This window comes from Vicugna pacos, chromosome 8, assembly GCF_048564905.1.
Source record: "Vicugna pacos chromosome 8, VicPac4, whole genome shotgun sequence".
NCBI lineage: Eukaryota > Metazoa > Chordata > Mammalia > Artiodactyla > Camelidae > Vicugna > Vicugna pacos.
Window position 1 is genome coordinate 25,240,697 of NC_132994.1, and position 18,195 is coordinate 25,258,891.

General features: G+C 35.2%; 1 protein-coding gene across 2 annotated transcripts in view; it reads right to left on the reverse strand.

Moving 5' to 3' along the window:
• The window catches only part of MMS22L (MMS22 like, DNA repair protein), a 107,582-nt gene that overhangs the window by 4,459 nt on the left and 84,928 nt on the right, over positions 1-18,195 (reverse strand). For both annotated transcript variants that reach the window (XM_006200264.4, XM_072965642.1), the window contains exons 17-24: positions 17,733-17,884; positions 16,846-16,988; positions 12,863-13,022; positions 8,802-8,971; positions 5,949-6,160; positions 3,041-3,204; positions 2,129-2,225; positions 582-749 (exon numbers count right to left, since the gene is read on the reverse strand). In XM_006200264.4, the coding sequence (XP_006200326.2) occupies positions 582-749; positions 2,129-2,225; positions 3,041-3,204; positions 5,949-6,160; positions 8,802-8,971; positions 12,863-13,022; positions 16,846-16,988; positions 17,733-17,884 (1,266 nt within the window). The remainder of the gene's footprint in view (positions 1-581; positions 750-2,128; positions 2,226-3,040; positions 3,205-5,948; positions 6,161-8,801; positions 8,972-12,862; positions 13,023-16,845; positions 16,989-17,732; positions 17,885-18,195) is intronic.

Genomic DNA, 18,195 nt, shown 5'->3' on the forward strand with positions numbered 1-18,195 from the left:
TTAAAGTACTTTGACTCTTTAACACCCTACTTTGGGTGAACTACAGTATGAGTACTGACCCTTCTAAAACAACCTTTTCAGAAAATACAGGCTTATTCCCACAATGTTTCATTACTCTAAATAGTCCAGCACTGTCTTCAACTGCATTGTAAGTCTACGAGAAAAAAGGCCTTTACCTATTTTTGACCAAAACTCACATTATTGAATTGAGTCACTAATCTGATTCACTGGAAAAACATGATATAGTTGATTCAGTAAATCAAGCATTCCTCCGAGGGGTTGATTTGCCGCCATGGATTTTATAAAAAACAAGACACTTTAGGCTCTAAAGTCCACTTCCTGATGAGGAGCAGCGAGCGTGCTCTGAGCAACAGCAGTAGTGATGAAATATACAACTCTCTACGGTGGTCACTTTAAGAACAATATGTGAACAGAAGTGTCAATCAAAGTACTGAAACATGTTTCAACTCAAAAGAACACACTCCAAATTCTTGTGAATGGGAAAATAGGCCATTTCTAGAAAATGAATCTGGATTTCATAATCATTGTCCAATAGGATACAACTAAATTATCAAACATACCTTTGTGCGATATTCCTGCCAAGGCCCCATTTCCGCTCTGAATTCTTCAGAGACTGAGTGAGGGTAGAAATCAAGTGGATAACAACCTGCTGGTCCAATGCTACTACTATTTCTAAAATGCTGTAAATCTGATAATCATATCTCATACCATAATCCTGGATAAACTGCCTGAAAGTAAAACAAATTACTTAGAGTTACTCTAGGGGCAATTCCTTGGGCTGGTATTTTTATGGCAATAAACTGTAATCTGAACACAAGAAAGATCATTTCATGTAAGTTGACTGAAAGGATCCAGATGCCACATGAATACTATTTATAACACTTAATAAAGAACAGAAATGGCTTCGGTGTGAGCCATGACCAGAGTGATGACACTGGAAGAGGGAACAGCTGGAATCCCAGAAGAATAAGGGGGAAAATCTAATCCTAGGGACTTTTTTTCTGCTATATTCTGCCTGCTGAAATCAGGGTGGTAAGGGTGCGGAAAGAATAAAACAGGAAACAAGTCTGGTTTCCTAGTTACTTTTTTTATCTTTTAGTTCTTCCTATCGCTAGATAAATCAAACAATATTTCTATGAGGAAAGTAGGTTATTTGTAATATATTTTTATATTCCTTAACTTTAGACTCATAGAAGGCCTTTTATAAATAAGAATTATTTATCTTAACCCTAAAATTTCTACTCTCTCCGCCAACAAAATAAAAGCCACCTAGCTTAATAAACAGTACATAATAATTAACACAATCTTTATTTGTATAAAATCTTTTCTCCTCTCTTAGGGTTTTACACTTTACATAAACCCAACATTTATGTCAATGATCACAATTTAAATAAACTGTAAATAACAGACAAGGGTCAGCTATGTAACGAGAAAGAAAACTGAGGTATCAAAAAACCTAACATAGAATGAAGAAAACGGACCCAAATTATTTATCATGGTAGTGCTAGGGTAGAGATGCATAAAAAAAGGTAAACTGATATAAAGTATAACAAAGAAATATTTAAAAATACTGCCCTAACAGAAAGCACAAGACTCAATAGGGTGCAAGGCAGGAAAATAAAAACAAAACAGAAAGTGTTCCTCAAGTTGCACTTTATTCCTGTGTAGGAACAACAGACCTATGCAGTCTGTGCTTCACAAATCATACATAGCGGAGCTTCCTCGGTCTACAGCATCTAAAGCGAGTGTGAAAACCAGTGAGGGGCACGACCCTGGGTCCTGAGTCATGGATTTAGTAGCTACAAAGCCTGCACTCCCGTCATCATGACTCACGTTTCCCACTTTCTCCTCTTAAATATATGCAAGAATCTTCCTCACTAAATTCTCGGGTAATTTTAAGTCAGCTCACTTATCTTTCTCCCTGGTACTTTTTGTTTTTTTAATAAAACAACACAACATAGCAAAACTACTGCCAAAAAGTACAATAATTGAAACTACAAACAAGTAGTAACACATTATGTTTTGGATAATTAGTTATTTAAAAAACATGTTGGCTGTCAAATGGCTGGCAATAGTCGCCTTGCCAGTTGGCATATTTTCCAGTTACCTAAACACAGAAGTCAGCTGGGTGGCAGGTTCTCCTCCTGACCCCACTTGGCAGGCTTTTACCATGTATTGCAGGTTCTCTGTGGCCAGCTTTTTAACTAGAAGGAAAAATGATAGCATTACACATTGTGTCTGAATTGACCATCTGGATCCTTATTTTTATGAGCACTCGATTTAGAAAAACATGCTGTTTTCTTAAAGTATATACATGCTTTTTTGTTATATTTCAAAATGAAATAATAGTTATGAGTTTTGTTTTGTTCTAAAATCTCCCTATTTTCCATTTTAAGAAAATATAAAACACTCAGGAGTCTATTTTTTACAAGCCTGTACCTGAAAAAACATGTGAAGATATGTCTTTCTGTTAGAAGAGCCCATATTCAAAACCACTATCCCATCCTAACCCTACAAACACCGCTACATGATAAGAAAAGATAACCTTGATTAATTATAGACAAAGTAGGTTGATTTTTTAATTTCATAAGCATATTCCTCCCATTCACTAAAACAAATGTAGCCAATTAGAAACCAACAATTCACCTTCACTTGAAATCAGAGAAATACACACATATATAAAATCAACTATTTGTGATGCTACCTTCCTTCCAAAACACAGCAAAATTACAAAAAGAACATTTATATTCATTCAGTATTTAAATCCCTTAAAATCGTGCACTTGTACATACATATGGGGGGAAAAAATCAAGAAACAATGTAGAATATTCACCATGTTCCAAACACGACTAAATTTCTGTTAACGTTGTTTTGGCACATTAAATATAAGTAGCTGAGGAAAAAATTACTTTCTCTAAGAATAAGAATATATTTTTGTAACTGTCAATTTAACTGATAGGAAAGAGTACTCGGTTTGTGAACATAAAAGTAAAACAAACAAGCTCATAAATGAACTAACCTTGAGGTTCACTGACCAGCATCAAGCATTTTAGTACTCCAGGGAGGAGTAGTTCAATCTCAGAAACGTCGATATTAGTTTCCTTAACGAGCTGGAGGATGAAGGCCAGGATGGATGCTAAACGAGGAGGGAGCAAGGACCCTTTAAACTCAAAGTAGGACTTCCTGAAAAGAAGCACAATTTGTTTTTCTTTCTCTTTACAGTTTTCATAGAGCAAAATCAAATGTCATACACTTTAAAGATATTGGCTCATTTTACCTCTCAAATTAATAAAGCACAGTTTTTATAAAGGATGTATATTTTACCATGTTTTCTTCAAACATAAGATTTTTGAAGCAGTGACTGCATGTGCTTTTGGTAAAGCAGAATATAGACACAAACTAAATATAAAGCAACCTGGTCTTAAACTTAATCAAAATCCAATGAAAATTTAATTGTTAAGTCTTTTTCTTTCTAATATAAGCTTGATCTCTTCTATCAGCTCCTCAGTGATGCAACGTTTTCTCTAATGTCAAATTTGCATAAAGAAATCTCTCCTCACATTTATTTATTTAGGGATTTGGGAGAGGGTCTTATTTTTCCAAATCAATAGGAGGACTACACTAAGAATCACCTTCCCATTCCAGCCTACCTCTTTCCTTCCCTTAGCAGGTAAAAGAATCAGAGAGGTAATCTAGGATTTAATATCCTCTCTTAAAGCAGGACAAATTTTAGCATCAAAACTCAACCGAGATTATAAAGGTAGTAATTTATCTGAGTCACATTTGTATCCCTACCTCTTCAAATAGGTCTTGGCTCATAAGAAGTGTTCAATATACTTTTTTAAAGTCAATAAATGAAAGTAGGAATTGCTCAGTTTCTAAAAAGTCTCAACAAATGAAAAATTGTCAAATACAGCTTAATCTAAGCCATACATCCATATATACTAGCAAAGCAATAGTAATTTCACAAAAAGGCACAGAAATCACTAACGATTATAAATTCCTTAAGGGCAGAAATATGCCTTCATCATTTCTCCTCCATACAATGACTTCCAACAAATACTACTTATTAGAAGGTTCATTCTTTGAGGGCAAGGGTTTTATCTGTTCTCTTTACTATTGAATTCCTAATGCCTAGAACAAACATTTATTGAGTACCTGTGGGGTGCCATGTACAAGTCTAAGAACAAGAACATAAAATATGGTCTCTGAAAGCAAGGGGCTCACTGTCCAGTGGAAAAGTTGGACAAGAAAAGAAAAAGACAATCACAATATAATGGCAGGTGCTTTGAAAGATAAGCCCAGAATTCTTGGGGATTCAGTAGAAGTAGCCCTGAAATGGGGAATTGCAAGAGTAGAAAAGCATGGAAAAAATGAAGGAAGTCACAGGAGGCAATCTCTTTTTCTTTCCTGAGTATTTTTAAAAAAGAAAAAGGAATTGTTACATGTTTGAATCTTCAATTAGAAATGAAAAGAAAACCATTCTCAAGTTTCTCATACTGTATGCTAAGTAAATAGGAAAGTCTATGAAAGCAGCCAAGACTCTCAACATTGGACTTCAACACCTTTAAGACCTTAAGGATTTAATTTCCCTTCAGCACTTGTCATTTGGTTTGTACTAAAATCACTTACGCAATGTCTCAAACACAGTGGTAGAGTACCACAATTTTGCTGGAAATTCAGATGCAAGTTAGGCAAAAATATGATTCTGTGAATTGCATTATACAAAGCATGTGACTTCAGAAGCAGCAAATAGGCACCATGGCGCACTGAGACACTAGATGTTGGTCTCAAAGTCTAGGCAGTATTTAGTCCCAACAGATGGCATTTTAATGAAGAAAACGGTATGGAAAAGCTGTGATGCAGGGAAATGTAAAGCATTTTGGAGGAACAATACTTAAACCCATTTCATTAGGGTCTGTATATGACCCCATATGTATTACATTTGGAAAAGTTACATGACAGATCATGGAGAGCTAAGCAGTACGAATTTACTCCACAGGCAAAAACAAAGCAAACGAAGGTTTGGGGAGCCGGGAAGTGTCATACTGGAACAGTATTTTAGGAAACATAATCTAGGGGAATTACTTAGGTAGGACTAGGGAAAAAAAGACTAGAGGCCATAAAAGTAGTTAGGAGACTCTGGCGATAGTCTAGGCATAATGTGATAAGAGAAAAAAAGATGTGAAAAGGGAAGGGAACAACCATTTGCCAAAGGTTGGAAAAGGAGAGGGAACAAAGAATATAAAGCTTGCAAATCTGAGTAACAAAATACTAAGAACATACAGAAAAGGTCAGAAAGGAGCACAGATTGTAGACGTGGAATTCTGTAGTGAGAGGTGATGGATACTATTAGGTCATTAAAGCTATCAGATCATTAAAAACACAGAAAATAATCTAGGTAACAATAATACATATCATACTAGCATCTTAAAGTTTGAGAACTAATTTCATATGACACTAAATAAAGAAAAGATAATTTCTAATGTTGCAGTTTAAAGATACGGAGTTTAGTAGAAAACCTAGGACATTTCATTGATTCATCTGCCTAAAAATAAAACTGAGTTACTAGGACAGAGAGCAGACCAACAAAATAGGACTTCATACTGCTTCCTTTTTCATACTAGCATTCATCTTTTCACTTAACTATCTTTTATAAAATATTATTACTACATTTTACACATTACAAAATACAATGACTACCTTATAAAAAAGAAAAAATATATATCTTTAGGACATACATAAGGAAAACAATAGCTACATAGAGAAAACAATTTAAAGAGCACCGTCTTAGGCTGCCAAGTCTTTAAAAAAGTTTGTAAACCACCAGTATCCTAAGGATTGCCGATACTTTTGAGATGCTTTGGTACCTTTTAACAGAGAATAATAAATTGCAAATACCAACTATTTTTTATATTCAGATGTACCTTATGACTTGTACAATGCATTTCTTTAGAAATGACATCTGTGGAACAGTGGCTGAGTTTCTCAATGCCAACAAAACAGGATGCTGTCCAAGACCTAAAACATGTGGTGAAGCTGGAAGAAATCGCCCAATATACTGCTCGATAACATTCCCAAGTAATTGATTTAAATAGGTATTTGGATTTTGAGACTGACAACACACGATACACATGCCCTATAGGAGAAAAAAAAAGAAAGAAAGAAATACTAAAAAGTTAAAAAGAAAAAAATTTAGGAATTTACTCATTTGTTCCCAGTATTAGTATTCATGTCAGAATTTCTAACTTGTCACAATCGACAAGAACACCCCCCATCAGCAATAGATAATGTTTGTGTGAAGCTCAGGGAACAGCTGAGCGTGGCTAGCAGCTGTGCTGTGGTACCCAACCGCACACACACATCTTTGGAGCACGCCCAGTGGAAGCAGGGGAGAAGTGTGGGAAGACAGAGGAAGCTTCCTTCTCATCCTCAAAACACTTCACTACCACACTATCAACTGCATATATGTGTAATTACGAAGTTGTAAAATACATTTTAGGTAGATTTTTTAACTGAGGGTACTGGTCATTTTCTCTGAATAAGACTATAAAATTTATGCTAAAACTCTTCCATGTCAAGAAATGTGATAAATTAAAAAAAAATCAGAGAGTAGAAGATTAAGACCCAGAATAATGATAATTTATTTCCAGGTTTTTAGTTATCTGACACTGTGTCACATGTTTTATATTCATTATTTCACTTAAATTTCTCAAAAAGCCACTGAGTTAGTATCTCTGACTTTACAGTTGGAGAAACTGAGGTTTAGAGAAGAGCTTGATGAAGGTCACACAGAACTCACAATGGCTTATTACATGTCTGTTGATTTAATCCCTTCCATCTGTATAGAAGTTAACAAGAAACTTTCTCATGGATTACAATATTTGATACTTACAAACAAACCAATATCCTGAGAAACAGAATTTTTTCTACAATTTTTTCTATTAACTATTACATACTACTAAATACAGACAATCAGTAACAGAGCAACAAATTATGCTCTAAAACGTTCATTTATAATTTGGCACTTTGTGATTCACAATGTGGTTTCCCAGAGAAATAATGAGAAGGAATTGTTATGTCTCCATTTTAGCTGTAAATGGTACTTAACCTGGTAAGAAATTTTGAAAGTTTATTTTAATGAATAATAGCACAGCACTGTTAAAACATATGCAATTAAGCAACAATTGGGGAAAAAAAAATGACCCACCCATCCCTGTTCCTTCAATGCTTTAAGGAAAAACATTAAATTGGAAGAAGATGAAATAATACCTGGAAACTTTTGTAAAAAATTCTGAAGAGGAGAGCTTATACCTTTAAGACATTAAAGATATAGCTTCAAGTCTATTCTGCCGAATGGCTAATTCACCAAAGTTTTCAACTTAGGAAGTTTATAAGAATTCTTATTATGAAATGGACTATTTTGGTTTCCAAGGGCCGCACAGGGCAAGCACTCCACACTCTCCTGCTGCCCACAGCGCCCTCCACCCGTCTACCCCTCTCTGAGGCTGGCAATCAAGGCTTTTATCTTTCTGCTGGTGGACAGACTAAACTTTGTTTTGAACGCTATTGTGAATACAAAATTAAAGATTCTTAGAAACTGTGAAATCGGTTTTAAAAAATCCACCTGTGGAAGAGACAGCTTATTACCTAGTCAAAATCCATTCTCTTCCTCATCAGCTTCCTTTGCTGGAACCCAAGTTAAGAAGCACTTACCTTTAGCATTAGACACCAATAAGTAACCAAGTACACCTCCAGGCTCCTCCTTTCCCGTGAATGACAGATCAGCATTTCCAAGTGTCTACTAGACACTGTTATCTAGATATTCCACAGCACCTCAAACTAAAGCTGCTCAGAAACAGTTCTTACCTTCATCCCTGTATCTCTAGAATCTTCCATTTCAGTGAGTAGCACTACTACTGACATAAGCAGCCGCCATGGAATCTAGGGGGTATTCTACTTCTTCCTGTTGCTCTACAACACTCACACTCAGCAAGACTGTGACTGGAGACCCTCAATGTTCCTGAAATCTGCTGTGTGCCTTTACACCCACTGACTTAGTTCAAACCCTTTAGATAATGAACTACTCACTGCTTTCCAAGTCTCCAATCTAACCTCCACACCAACTCGATGTTGCCACCAGAATCACCTTTCTAAAACATAAATGTCACTCCCACTTCTCTGCCCCAAATCCATCAACAGTCTCCATGTACAAGAACAAGTGCAAAGTTCTTCGCATGGCACACAGAGCCCGTCACTATGTGGCTCCTCCTGTATGAGCCTCCAGCCGTGACCGAATTACTATCTGCTTCTCTCCAGCATGTCATATTTTCTTATAGCTTATGCTCTTTACATGCTGTTCCCCCTGACAGGAATAGCCATTCCACCCCCACCCACTCTGCTCTTTAACACCTAAGGTCCTTTACTACAGTGTCTTCTCTCACATCTCCTCATCCCAGTCTGTGTGATGGACAACTGAGGCCTCTAAGGAAAATACTGAGCACAGTACCGTCTATGCTAGTCAGTCTCTTCTCTCAACTTTAAGCTTCTTGAAGGTGAAGATTTTGCCTTTCCTCTGTTTTGAGCCCAATGCAAAAGGCATTTTAAACTTGTTCAATGGATGTGCAAAATCACACACGTACATTAGGATTACAATGTATGGTTTGGAAATCTGCAGTTAATAAACTGTTTTATGGCAAAGTGTCAAATCTGTCTTTTTGTTTTCTTTCTTTCTTCCTTTTTTTTTTTTTTTTACTTTTAAGTAGCCACACTTACTATACCTGGAGATACAAAGGAAGACTCTTCTGAATTGCAGCCAACATAGGTGCAGGCAGCTCCTTCTCTTGCTGTAATACTGTATGTGGCAGCAGCAAACAATCTATGATCCGGAATAGTAATTTTTGGGCTTTAGAGGTGGCAAAGATCTGTGCCCATGATTTAACAAGAATTCCTAACAAAGAAGAGCAATAACAGAAATTATGATTGATCTTCTAACCAGAAAATTTTGCCATCCCACTAAAAAATTTATATTTAAAACACACAGGATCAAGTTAAAGTTGGCAATAGAAATAACCACGTATCATGAGTCAAAAGACTTATGCAAAGTATTTCACTAAAGAGACAAATCTCTCTCAGAGTTCTGGGCTAAGGAAAGCATACATTCCCTGAGCAATTTATATTTAATACATATAAACAATATGTGGTTATACATTATATGACTATACAGACAGAATGTATAGCCACATTAAACAGATCTCTTTTTTGCTTTGGCTGCTAGGAAACTCAGAGGCAAATACTGCAAAATCATATATTATGCTTTTATGTATATACTCATTTTTTCCTGGGCTTCATCATGCTACTCCTCATTTTCTTGATACTCTTATTTCTTTATATTTTTATCTTACATTTAATTTACAGGCTGTCTCAACTTAGTTTGCAACAGAAGAAATTCAACAACAAGAACTGTAATTGTTCAAGTAGGAAAAGAGGCTAGCTGTAATATCTTGAAGCAATCAGTTGACCCCTTTGAACTACATAAACAGTGAGTTTAAACTATGATTCTGAAAGAAGAAAAACAGACTTCTTTACTGCATGAAATATACTATGGGATCATCATATTCCTCAATGATAGGAATCTGCCAATTGCTATATTTGATGATAATAAAACTTAACAAATGAGCATCCCTTGTTTAATAAAGTAATTGTTTAATAAAGTATTTAAGAGCAGATATATACTTCTCTTTAGAGTATGTTACTGCTTTTGAGGTCTCCTTTACTGAAATAAAAAAATGAATTTAAAAGGAGCTCTTTAAGCAGTTGTGGTACATGTACTGTATAAACTTTTATATTGTGCTCGATCTTAGAAAGCAAAAAAAGATGAAAAATTCAAAGTCATTTCATAAAACAAAAAGTTTAAAATTCAAACTCTGAAGGAAAACAAAAATATTCTTGCAGAATATATAGATGTTAAAAAAAACCTGATAATCACTTCTAAGAAAAACAAACAGCAACATTAATCTTCTGTTGTACAAGGAAATACAATAATCAATCATAAAGAAACACAGTGCTCACTTAGCAGTATTTTAAATAACGCTGGCTTGCTTCTCATTTTTCCAGTAGGTAAAAAACTTAAGAGTGGCAGCAATGCAAGAAGGACTCACATTCTAAGCAACATTAATATACCAGTAAGAGGAACTGCCATCACCACCAACATTTGAAATAATTCATATCACTCAGGTGTCACATTAGTATTAACTTATAAACAGCAAGGACCTCCCAACCAGAAGTGCACTATCTTCTCTTGTATTTTTATCTTCTGCAGTGGTTAAAACACTTTGCTGAAGACCTTAAGTTTTATGAGTTCATAGAAGGCAGAGATGATACACTTGGTTTACTGCTATGTCAAGACACTACTTTTAATGTTTCAGCGAAGAACTTCTGAGTGTGTGTGGAATTAAAAATGCAAAGAGGAAGAAATTTTTTTAGTAAAGAACTGTGGAAACATTTAAGTATACAGAGTAGCTTTGTAAGAAACTAAGTTATTTTTCCTGGCTATAAACTATTACTTATTTACTGATGACGCTGAAATATAGAAAACTTGTGGGGAACATACTCCCGTAATTGAGAGAGCTGTGCTGTATGAGTTCTTCCGTATTTACTTATTTTCTACTCTGTGTATATATTACGTCTTAAGAGAGAGAACTGGGATCATTACGATATATATTTTTAGATGCATTTATAGTTAGAAAGTAACTTTGCTCATTTAGTAACATTACGAAATATATATTAGCTAGGTCTATAAAATTATTAAATTCCAGAAACATTTATTTAGTATATGCCATCTCCTACACTGGAGAAGCTCTTTCACCACTGTAGCCACACTTCCCAATCCAGTGCCTGATACACACTTGGTAAATGTTCTTATTTATCCAAAATACAATATGACGATGGGAATAAAAAGTTCAAAAGACATGGTCACTAATGATGAATAAGTTTACTTTTTGGCAGGGACATGCCAAGTACACAAATAATTATAATAAATCGCAAGCTACAAAAAAATGTTTTAAGAGAAGGACAGAATGAAGCACAATCGGGATCAAAGCTGTTTGGGCTGGACACTGAATGGTCATGGGTAGAATTTCAATTGCAAAGACCAAAGGGGAAGAATGATCCCAAGATCAAAAGGAAAGGCACAGAGATAGAAAAATTAGAGATATAAAGAATGAGAAAACCCCCCAAAAACTGATAAAAAGAGGAAGAAAGTTGAAGACACTACTGACAGATCAACCCTGCTATCTCAGAAATTACTGAGCTACAATTAAGATCCAGGTGCCTTAATCTGGAGTGAGTTTCTCCAGTTTGTGACTTCCACTAGGAGCCATGCAAGCAACCAGCAGAAGCACCCCCAGTAGAAACTAGCAAGGTAAACAAAGCACAGAATTTCACTGGTTAACTCTCTTCCCCTCAAGTAGATGTGATAGTCCAACCCTAACACACCTAGAACAGTTTCCAACTCTCAAAAGTTTATGTTTGTTCTTTCTTCATATTGTTCTAAACCTCGTACACCTCGAAGACAGTTATCTACCCCTAATTTCTACTGAATAAATGGGCAACACTGTAGCAGTGTACTCTATTTCCAGGCTCTTGGGTCTAAACAAAGAGGAAGAATGCAGCATCTACCTGCCACTAAGTCAAACAACTATGCAGCAACACAAAGAAAGCCCTCAATTCTTCATTATGAGAATTCTGTCCCAGGTCTACATGTCACCAATCCAAATGATTTTACAGTTCCTGATAAGACTATCATATATTTTGTAGAATAAAGACATACTTTTGAAATCATACATTGAGCTTGGCAGAAATCTAATAGTAACTAATGAATTATAAGCCTAAATGCTGAAATATTTACTTCACATTTTACTATGTTAAATTTATAATAAATTCTCACCTATACTTTTCTTAAAAATTAAAATACCCGAATTGCTACCATCATTTTCACTACATTCTACATCATCCATATTTACACATTTTCACATTCTCCTTTATCTTTCACAACAAAGATAAAAGGTTTCAGACAGCCCAAATCAGGTTTATTCATATGTTCATAAGATCAAAGGGAACAGATATAAGGTTTTGGCCACAGAGAAAGAAAGAAAGAAGAAAAAAAAACTTAAATTCTGTACAAAAACTTCTAAGGAAATCCTTCTCATTTCCCTTTATCCAGTTCCTATTTTTGGTTAGCAACATGGTTTTAGTGAACAAAGATATTCAAATTACTGACTTCCTAAAGAAGGATGAACTCTGTTGTCACAGAACAGACACAGAAAAAGATTTTTCTTTTTCAAAAGAGAAAATAGTATTGTGAGAAACAAGATTTGAGGTATAAATACCTTTACTGCTGTAATAAATCCTTTCCTGACCTCCTTCATACTAAGCAGACCATAAAAACAGAAGGAAGTGATGGGTTTCAGATGTTTTAAATTCTAACAAGGCACAGATAAATACTGAAAAAAGGTCCATTTTAATTATCCAGGCATGCACAATGTGAGTGATTCACAACAGACTACTGGTAGCAAATTGGAGTTGGCATATTTTCTGTATTGACCATAATTAATTTTAATATTAACCAAGCATAATAAGAAAGGTTCTGAAAGGAGGTGTGGCAACACAGAGATACACTTGAAAGCCAGCATGAACTATTTTAAACTAAATCAATGTCTTTCAGATTATTCTTATGATTGTAGGGAGAGTAGTGATTCATCCAGCATATTAGTATATTTCTATCCATCATGGTACTACAGGTACAACCTGGGAAAGTTTTAATAATGTCAGGAATACATACCCATCATCCAGTAAGTCAGCTGCAGCCCTGCACTGGACATTTTTTTTCCCAAATAAGGTTTTATATATTTTAATATTTCACCAAGGTATTCTAAGGACTTCGTGACCATGGCAGATTTATCAGAAAGTGTCTGCAGATTCCCGTAAGTTATACCAACAGCCTATAAATAAGGAAAAACATAATTTAGCTTTCTAAGTTTGATACAATACAGACTTTGAAGAATAATTTCTCTTCCTACACACACACACACACATGCAGGCACATACCCCTTACGCTTAGGCCTTCATCCTTAACTTTCCAATAAATGTTCACGGCAATTAAAATCCAAGTAAAAAGAATTATCTTGCCTTGCATAATTAAAGTAAAGGTTAAAGGAATAAAAAAAAAACAGTTGAACAATAATCATTTATAGAAGGTCTGACCTAGCAAAGTATTAGTAAAAGACACATGGAACTGATACAAGGAGCTTATAACCAAATCACATAATATGGTGAGGTTGGCTCACCAGATTTCTAGGACAAGGCTGGGAATTCTAAATCCCCAAATTCCTACAAAAAAGACCTGTAGATGAGGTTAACAAATTCTTACAAGTGAGACCTCCATAAGTAAAGTTTAGCTTTATGATATGAACTATTTTTTTCCCCCAGAATTTTCTTTGTAAGCCACTAGATGCCAGCTTAACTTTCTCAGAGGGAAAAAAGGATGAGGTAGAAATGGCAAAATGGGGAGGTGGTGGAGAGGAATGTGAGGTGAAACAGTAAGAGAATAGCAGTGAAGTGAGAAGAGAAAAGGAAATAAATGATGAGTCGAGGAAAGGTGAGAATAAGAAAGGGGCAAGAAGTCACAGAAAGAATAAAGAGAAGATTGACTAGAGATGGGTTAGAAGGTTCAAGGAGAACGGTAAAGGTTTTAAACCATTATTGGGAACCTACCATGGATTTCAATTACCCAAAGTGGATTATGAATGGCAACAATATACATGGTGATGTGATTATTCTCCACAACTCTCAGAAGATAAGACAGAGGAAAGACAGCAGGTGGTTGTAGTGATCCAAAGTTGAAGGTTTGTATGTGTAACCAAAAGACAGAGGATGGAAGATTTTGAGTGTAAGAATAGCTGACATGAGGAGGCCCTCAAGGGTCTAATTAAGGCAGATAAAGAAGAAAGTGAGACCTTGAGAGAATGCTGCACTTGGAGAAAAGGCAATAGAAGACCACGATGAAGTCACCAAGAGGGCTGGAAAGACAGGCAGTGACAGATGCTCCGAGTGATGCCACGGTTCAGTGACTGGTCACGGCAGCGGGTAGATGACACAGAGCAGAAGTAAAGACCCCTGGAGATGCTTTGAAATGAGGACTTAAGATGTTATTCAAGATGATATTAAAAGTTAGCCACGCTGATGGTAAAATGTAGAATAGAGGAAAGAATAGGAACCCAGTGAATTTGAGTGATTGGGAGGTGGACTGATGAGAATAACAAGAGATATAGTTGATGAATCCCCTTTTCTTATTCAGCTCTCTGCTCTTTGTTCTCTATACTTCTTTCCCTGGACCAGAAATTCTCAAACTTTTTGGTCTCAGTTCCCTTTTACACACTTAAAAATTGAAACTGGCTTTTCTTGTGATTGCAAGGCATTCAAAATTATAATGACTACTAGTATAATCTTGGGCCATGTTGTTGATTCCTACTATAGTTTTTGCACTATTTGTACAAATGTCAATATAGTTTTGAGCTCAAAGAACTCCTGAAAAGTATTAGTGACTGATTCCTAGAGGTCTATGAAAGACTTTTGAGAAACAGTGCCTTAGATCTCAGTATTTCTCTATGTTTAGCTTTAAGCTCTCCAGACTACAAAATGTTTATTTTTCAGTGCCTTTACTACCCCTACTTTTAAGTCACACTTATTTCTATGCAGAGAAGAGTTATAATAGCAGGCTCCAATGCTGCTGTCCTTAAGAGGCCTATTGGCAAGGTTGGTCCTTCACTGGTTTTTAGAATCTTAGATTCTTTTCCATCATTTCCAGATAAGAATGGCTCACTCCGCCTAAACTGTTTGTGCAGACAATACAGTTTATGCTGATTATCTGCTTCTCTTCTGGGAGTCTGGAATTTTATAAGTGCTAGACAAAGGGGGCCTTGGTGACCAGCCCCCTTAAAAACCCTCCTGGGCAATGAGTCACTAATGAGCTCCCCTAGTAGACAATTTCACCTGTGTTGTTACAATTGCTTGCTGGAAGAATTGAGCATGTCCAGGGTAACATCACTGGGAGTGGACTCTTGGAAGCTGTGCCTGGTTTCTCTAGACTTCATTCATGCACTCTTTCTCTTTGTTGACTGCACTTTGAAACCTTTTACTGTGGCCAGATGTGGCAGTCAGAGATGTAAGCACAACTATATGCTGAGTTCTGTGAGCCCTCCTAGTGAATCACAGCACCTGGGGATGATCTTGGGGACCCCTGACAAATTTCAAACTAAACAGGTTTAAAATTGGATTTCTCACCTACTCCTGCCCACCCTAAATCATGATGTTCCTACTTCTCCTTAAGGTATCATCATTCTTCTAAACACAGTGTTTATTTCATAATTATTTAAAAATCCCATAGTTCAATCTTCAATTCCTCCTAAATCTGACTAGTTTCTGGTCAATAGTGCTCCTGCACCTTTATTCTACTGTTACCAATTTTCTTAAAGTAATTTGATCAAATCAGACCTACTTAAAATTTATAGGATGAAATCTAAACTTCTTTTTTTTCCCCTAAACTTCTTATACCAAGATGCTTTGAATTCTTAACATACTGATTGATCTATCAACTAATTGGCACTTAGCATACTGTCTTTTATTATTATTTCAACCTTTGTGTATATCTTATATTCCCAGATAAGTAAAAGTTCTCTAAGATCAAGGACTACTTCTTTGGAGTCTTCAAACCCCTAAGAAATCCTAGCATAATATTATCTATCATTTAGCAAACAATTATTTACTGAGTGATGAAGGAGTAATTAATTTGGACAGGACTAAATTAGGAACACCTTTGAAAATGGTCATTGGAGTGCATGACTTTTACATCCTTTTCTGGTTCAATATGGTCCCTACCAGAGGTGTTTAATTAATTACAGACAGAGATCCAATCAACAACTAAATAAAAGGTTTTAGAGAAATGTATATTTTACATTTGCATATATTATTACTAAATATTTTGAGGATTTATATGACATCTCTAAACTGTCATACAACTGTACTTTAACTTAAATAAAAACCAGTGGAAGAATTCTCATTTATGGAAGGAGCTTATGGGTTGTAATGATTTTCACTGCAGTTAATACCAACCACTCGGTGGGAAAATAAACCAAGTTTTACTGTGAATAGCTTAAAAAACACTAACCCAAGCACATTAACAATCTCAATTAAGCTATAAAACAAAACTTATCACATAAGATAGATTCCTACAAAATTAATAATTAAAAATAAAATGTTGAATATTTATTATGGAGACAGAACAAAACAAATGGATTGCATTTTAAAGCTTCAACCATGCTATGATACGAAGTAGTTGGTGCTTATGCTGAATACACTAAAATTTTACTGTAAAATTTACAATGTTTGTAATAGGGTGGTAAACATTAAGCTGGAACTATTACAGACCATATACAAGGAAATTTAAGTACCTGAAGAATACTGTTATCCAGGAATTTCAGCAGTAAGATACTCCTACAACCTAGATCATACTTGGAGTAAGGTTTTTATATGGCATTCTTTACTCTTACTATTTTCCATTAAATTTAATTATTCTGCTGACCTTAAGGGTAAATTGTGCTATAACTTAGATTCATATTTTTGCTCCTCCAGACTTTATAATAGCAGGCAACCAATAATATGATTCAATTTTAAAAATTCATTTTACAGAAAAACTATGAACAATTCAAGATTTTGGAAAAATACTTGTAACTGATCTGGACAACTATACTATTAAATAAAAAATACCTCAAGGAACTGAGCAAGTGCTTTTTTAGGGTCTTCTGGAATGGGCAAATATTCAACTTGAGCCTTTGAGAAAATATTCTTTACTTCTGAGAGTTTAAATAGCAACCTCGTCAGTTCAGCCAACTGTTCCACATACTCTTTGTCTGTTAAAATAAAATATATTTATATAATTTATATATATACACATATATATAAGACAGTATGGAATATTCTTAATTATGACAATGCTTTCTTTTAAAATTAAAATTTCACATTATTGAAAACCTCTAAGTTTCTCTCACTACGGGAAGGTTTCATTTAAAAACAAACCAATGTGTACTTGTGAACACCTAGTCCCAAAGGTTATTCCTATAAAACCAACTGGTATAGTAAGTTATCAAAGTAAATTCGGAGCATTTTCTCAGTTCAGCCTTTGTGAGGTTTATAAATGGTTATAAAGCTTTAGAAAAAGTCACGCCCTACAAACAACCAGAACGGTATAGGATATTAAAAATAAAAGTTATGAGGAAATGGGAAGAAATTATTCACAATTGGGTACTTTTCTTTGTAGGGTGTTCACTGTGTGATATCTGGTTATTTACTTCATATTTCCATTTTTTTGTGATCAGTTTCTTCGAGGTAAAAAAAATAGCTTGTCACCCGAGAGAAAGTTTTTGTTCCTGGCTTGCAAGAAACAAGTTCTTTTATCTTTAAAGGAGAGAAATTTGTCATATACAATAATGGGGAAATATCAAGAAAAAGACACAGGCTGCAAAAGGAAATACATTTCTGTTTATATTTGTATCTAATTACAAATGTATTTTTTATCTTTTCTATTAATTTATATAACGAAATAGTTAACTTTAAATATACTTAGCTCTCTAGAAAGTCAAACCTGCAATACTTACCAGCTGCCTGTTCAGGATTTACATCAGTGAACGAATCATCTGGCACATAAAGGTGTTTTATGTACATCTGCAAAATGCAGCGGATCCAAGATCTTACCGTTAAGGCTTGAAAAGATACACAGCCTGCGTGAGAAAGTGCTTCACATAACATGCTGTGAAAATAAGTTGATGGGTATTAAAAACAGAAACCAAAACAAAACCCTGACAAAGTGTTCCCTGTGTACAGATACTCAGAAATAAAGGAAACCATTCTAATATCCCCCAGTTCCTAGTTTCACTTACTTTACAGACACACTAATGCAGACATGCATTGCTGAAAATGAACACTACAGACATATACAAAAAGATATTTCAGATAAATACTCTTGTTTTCATTTGTAACATCTTAATTTTTCATTTTCCTTTTTCCACTGACAGTTTCTGTTTAGGCTTATGCCAAGGAAGAGAGGGAAGGAAGAAGACA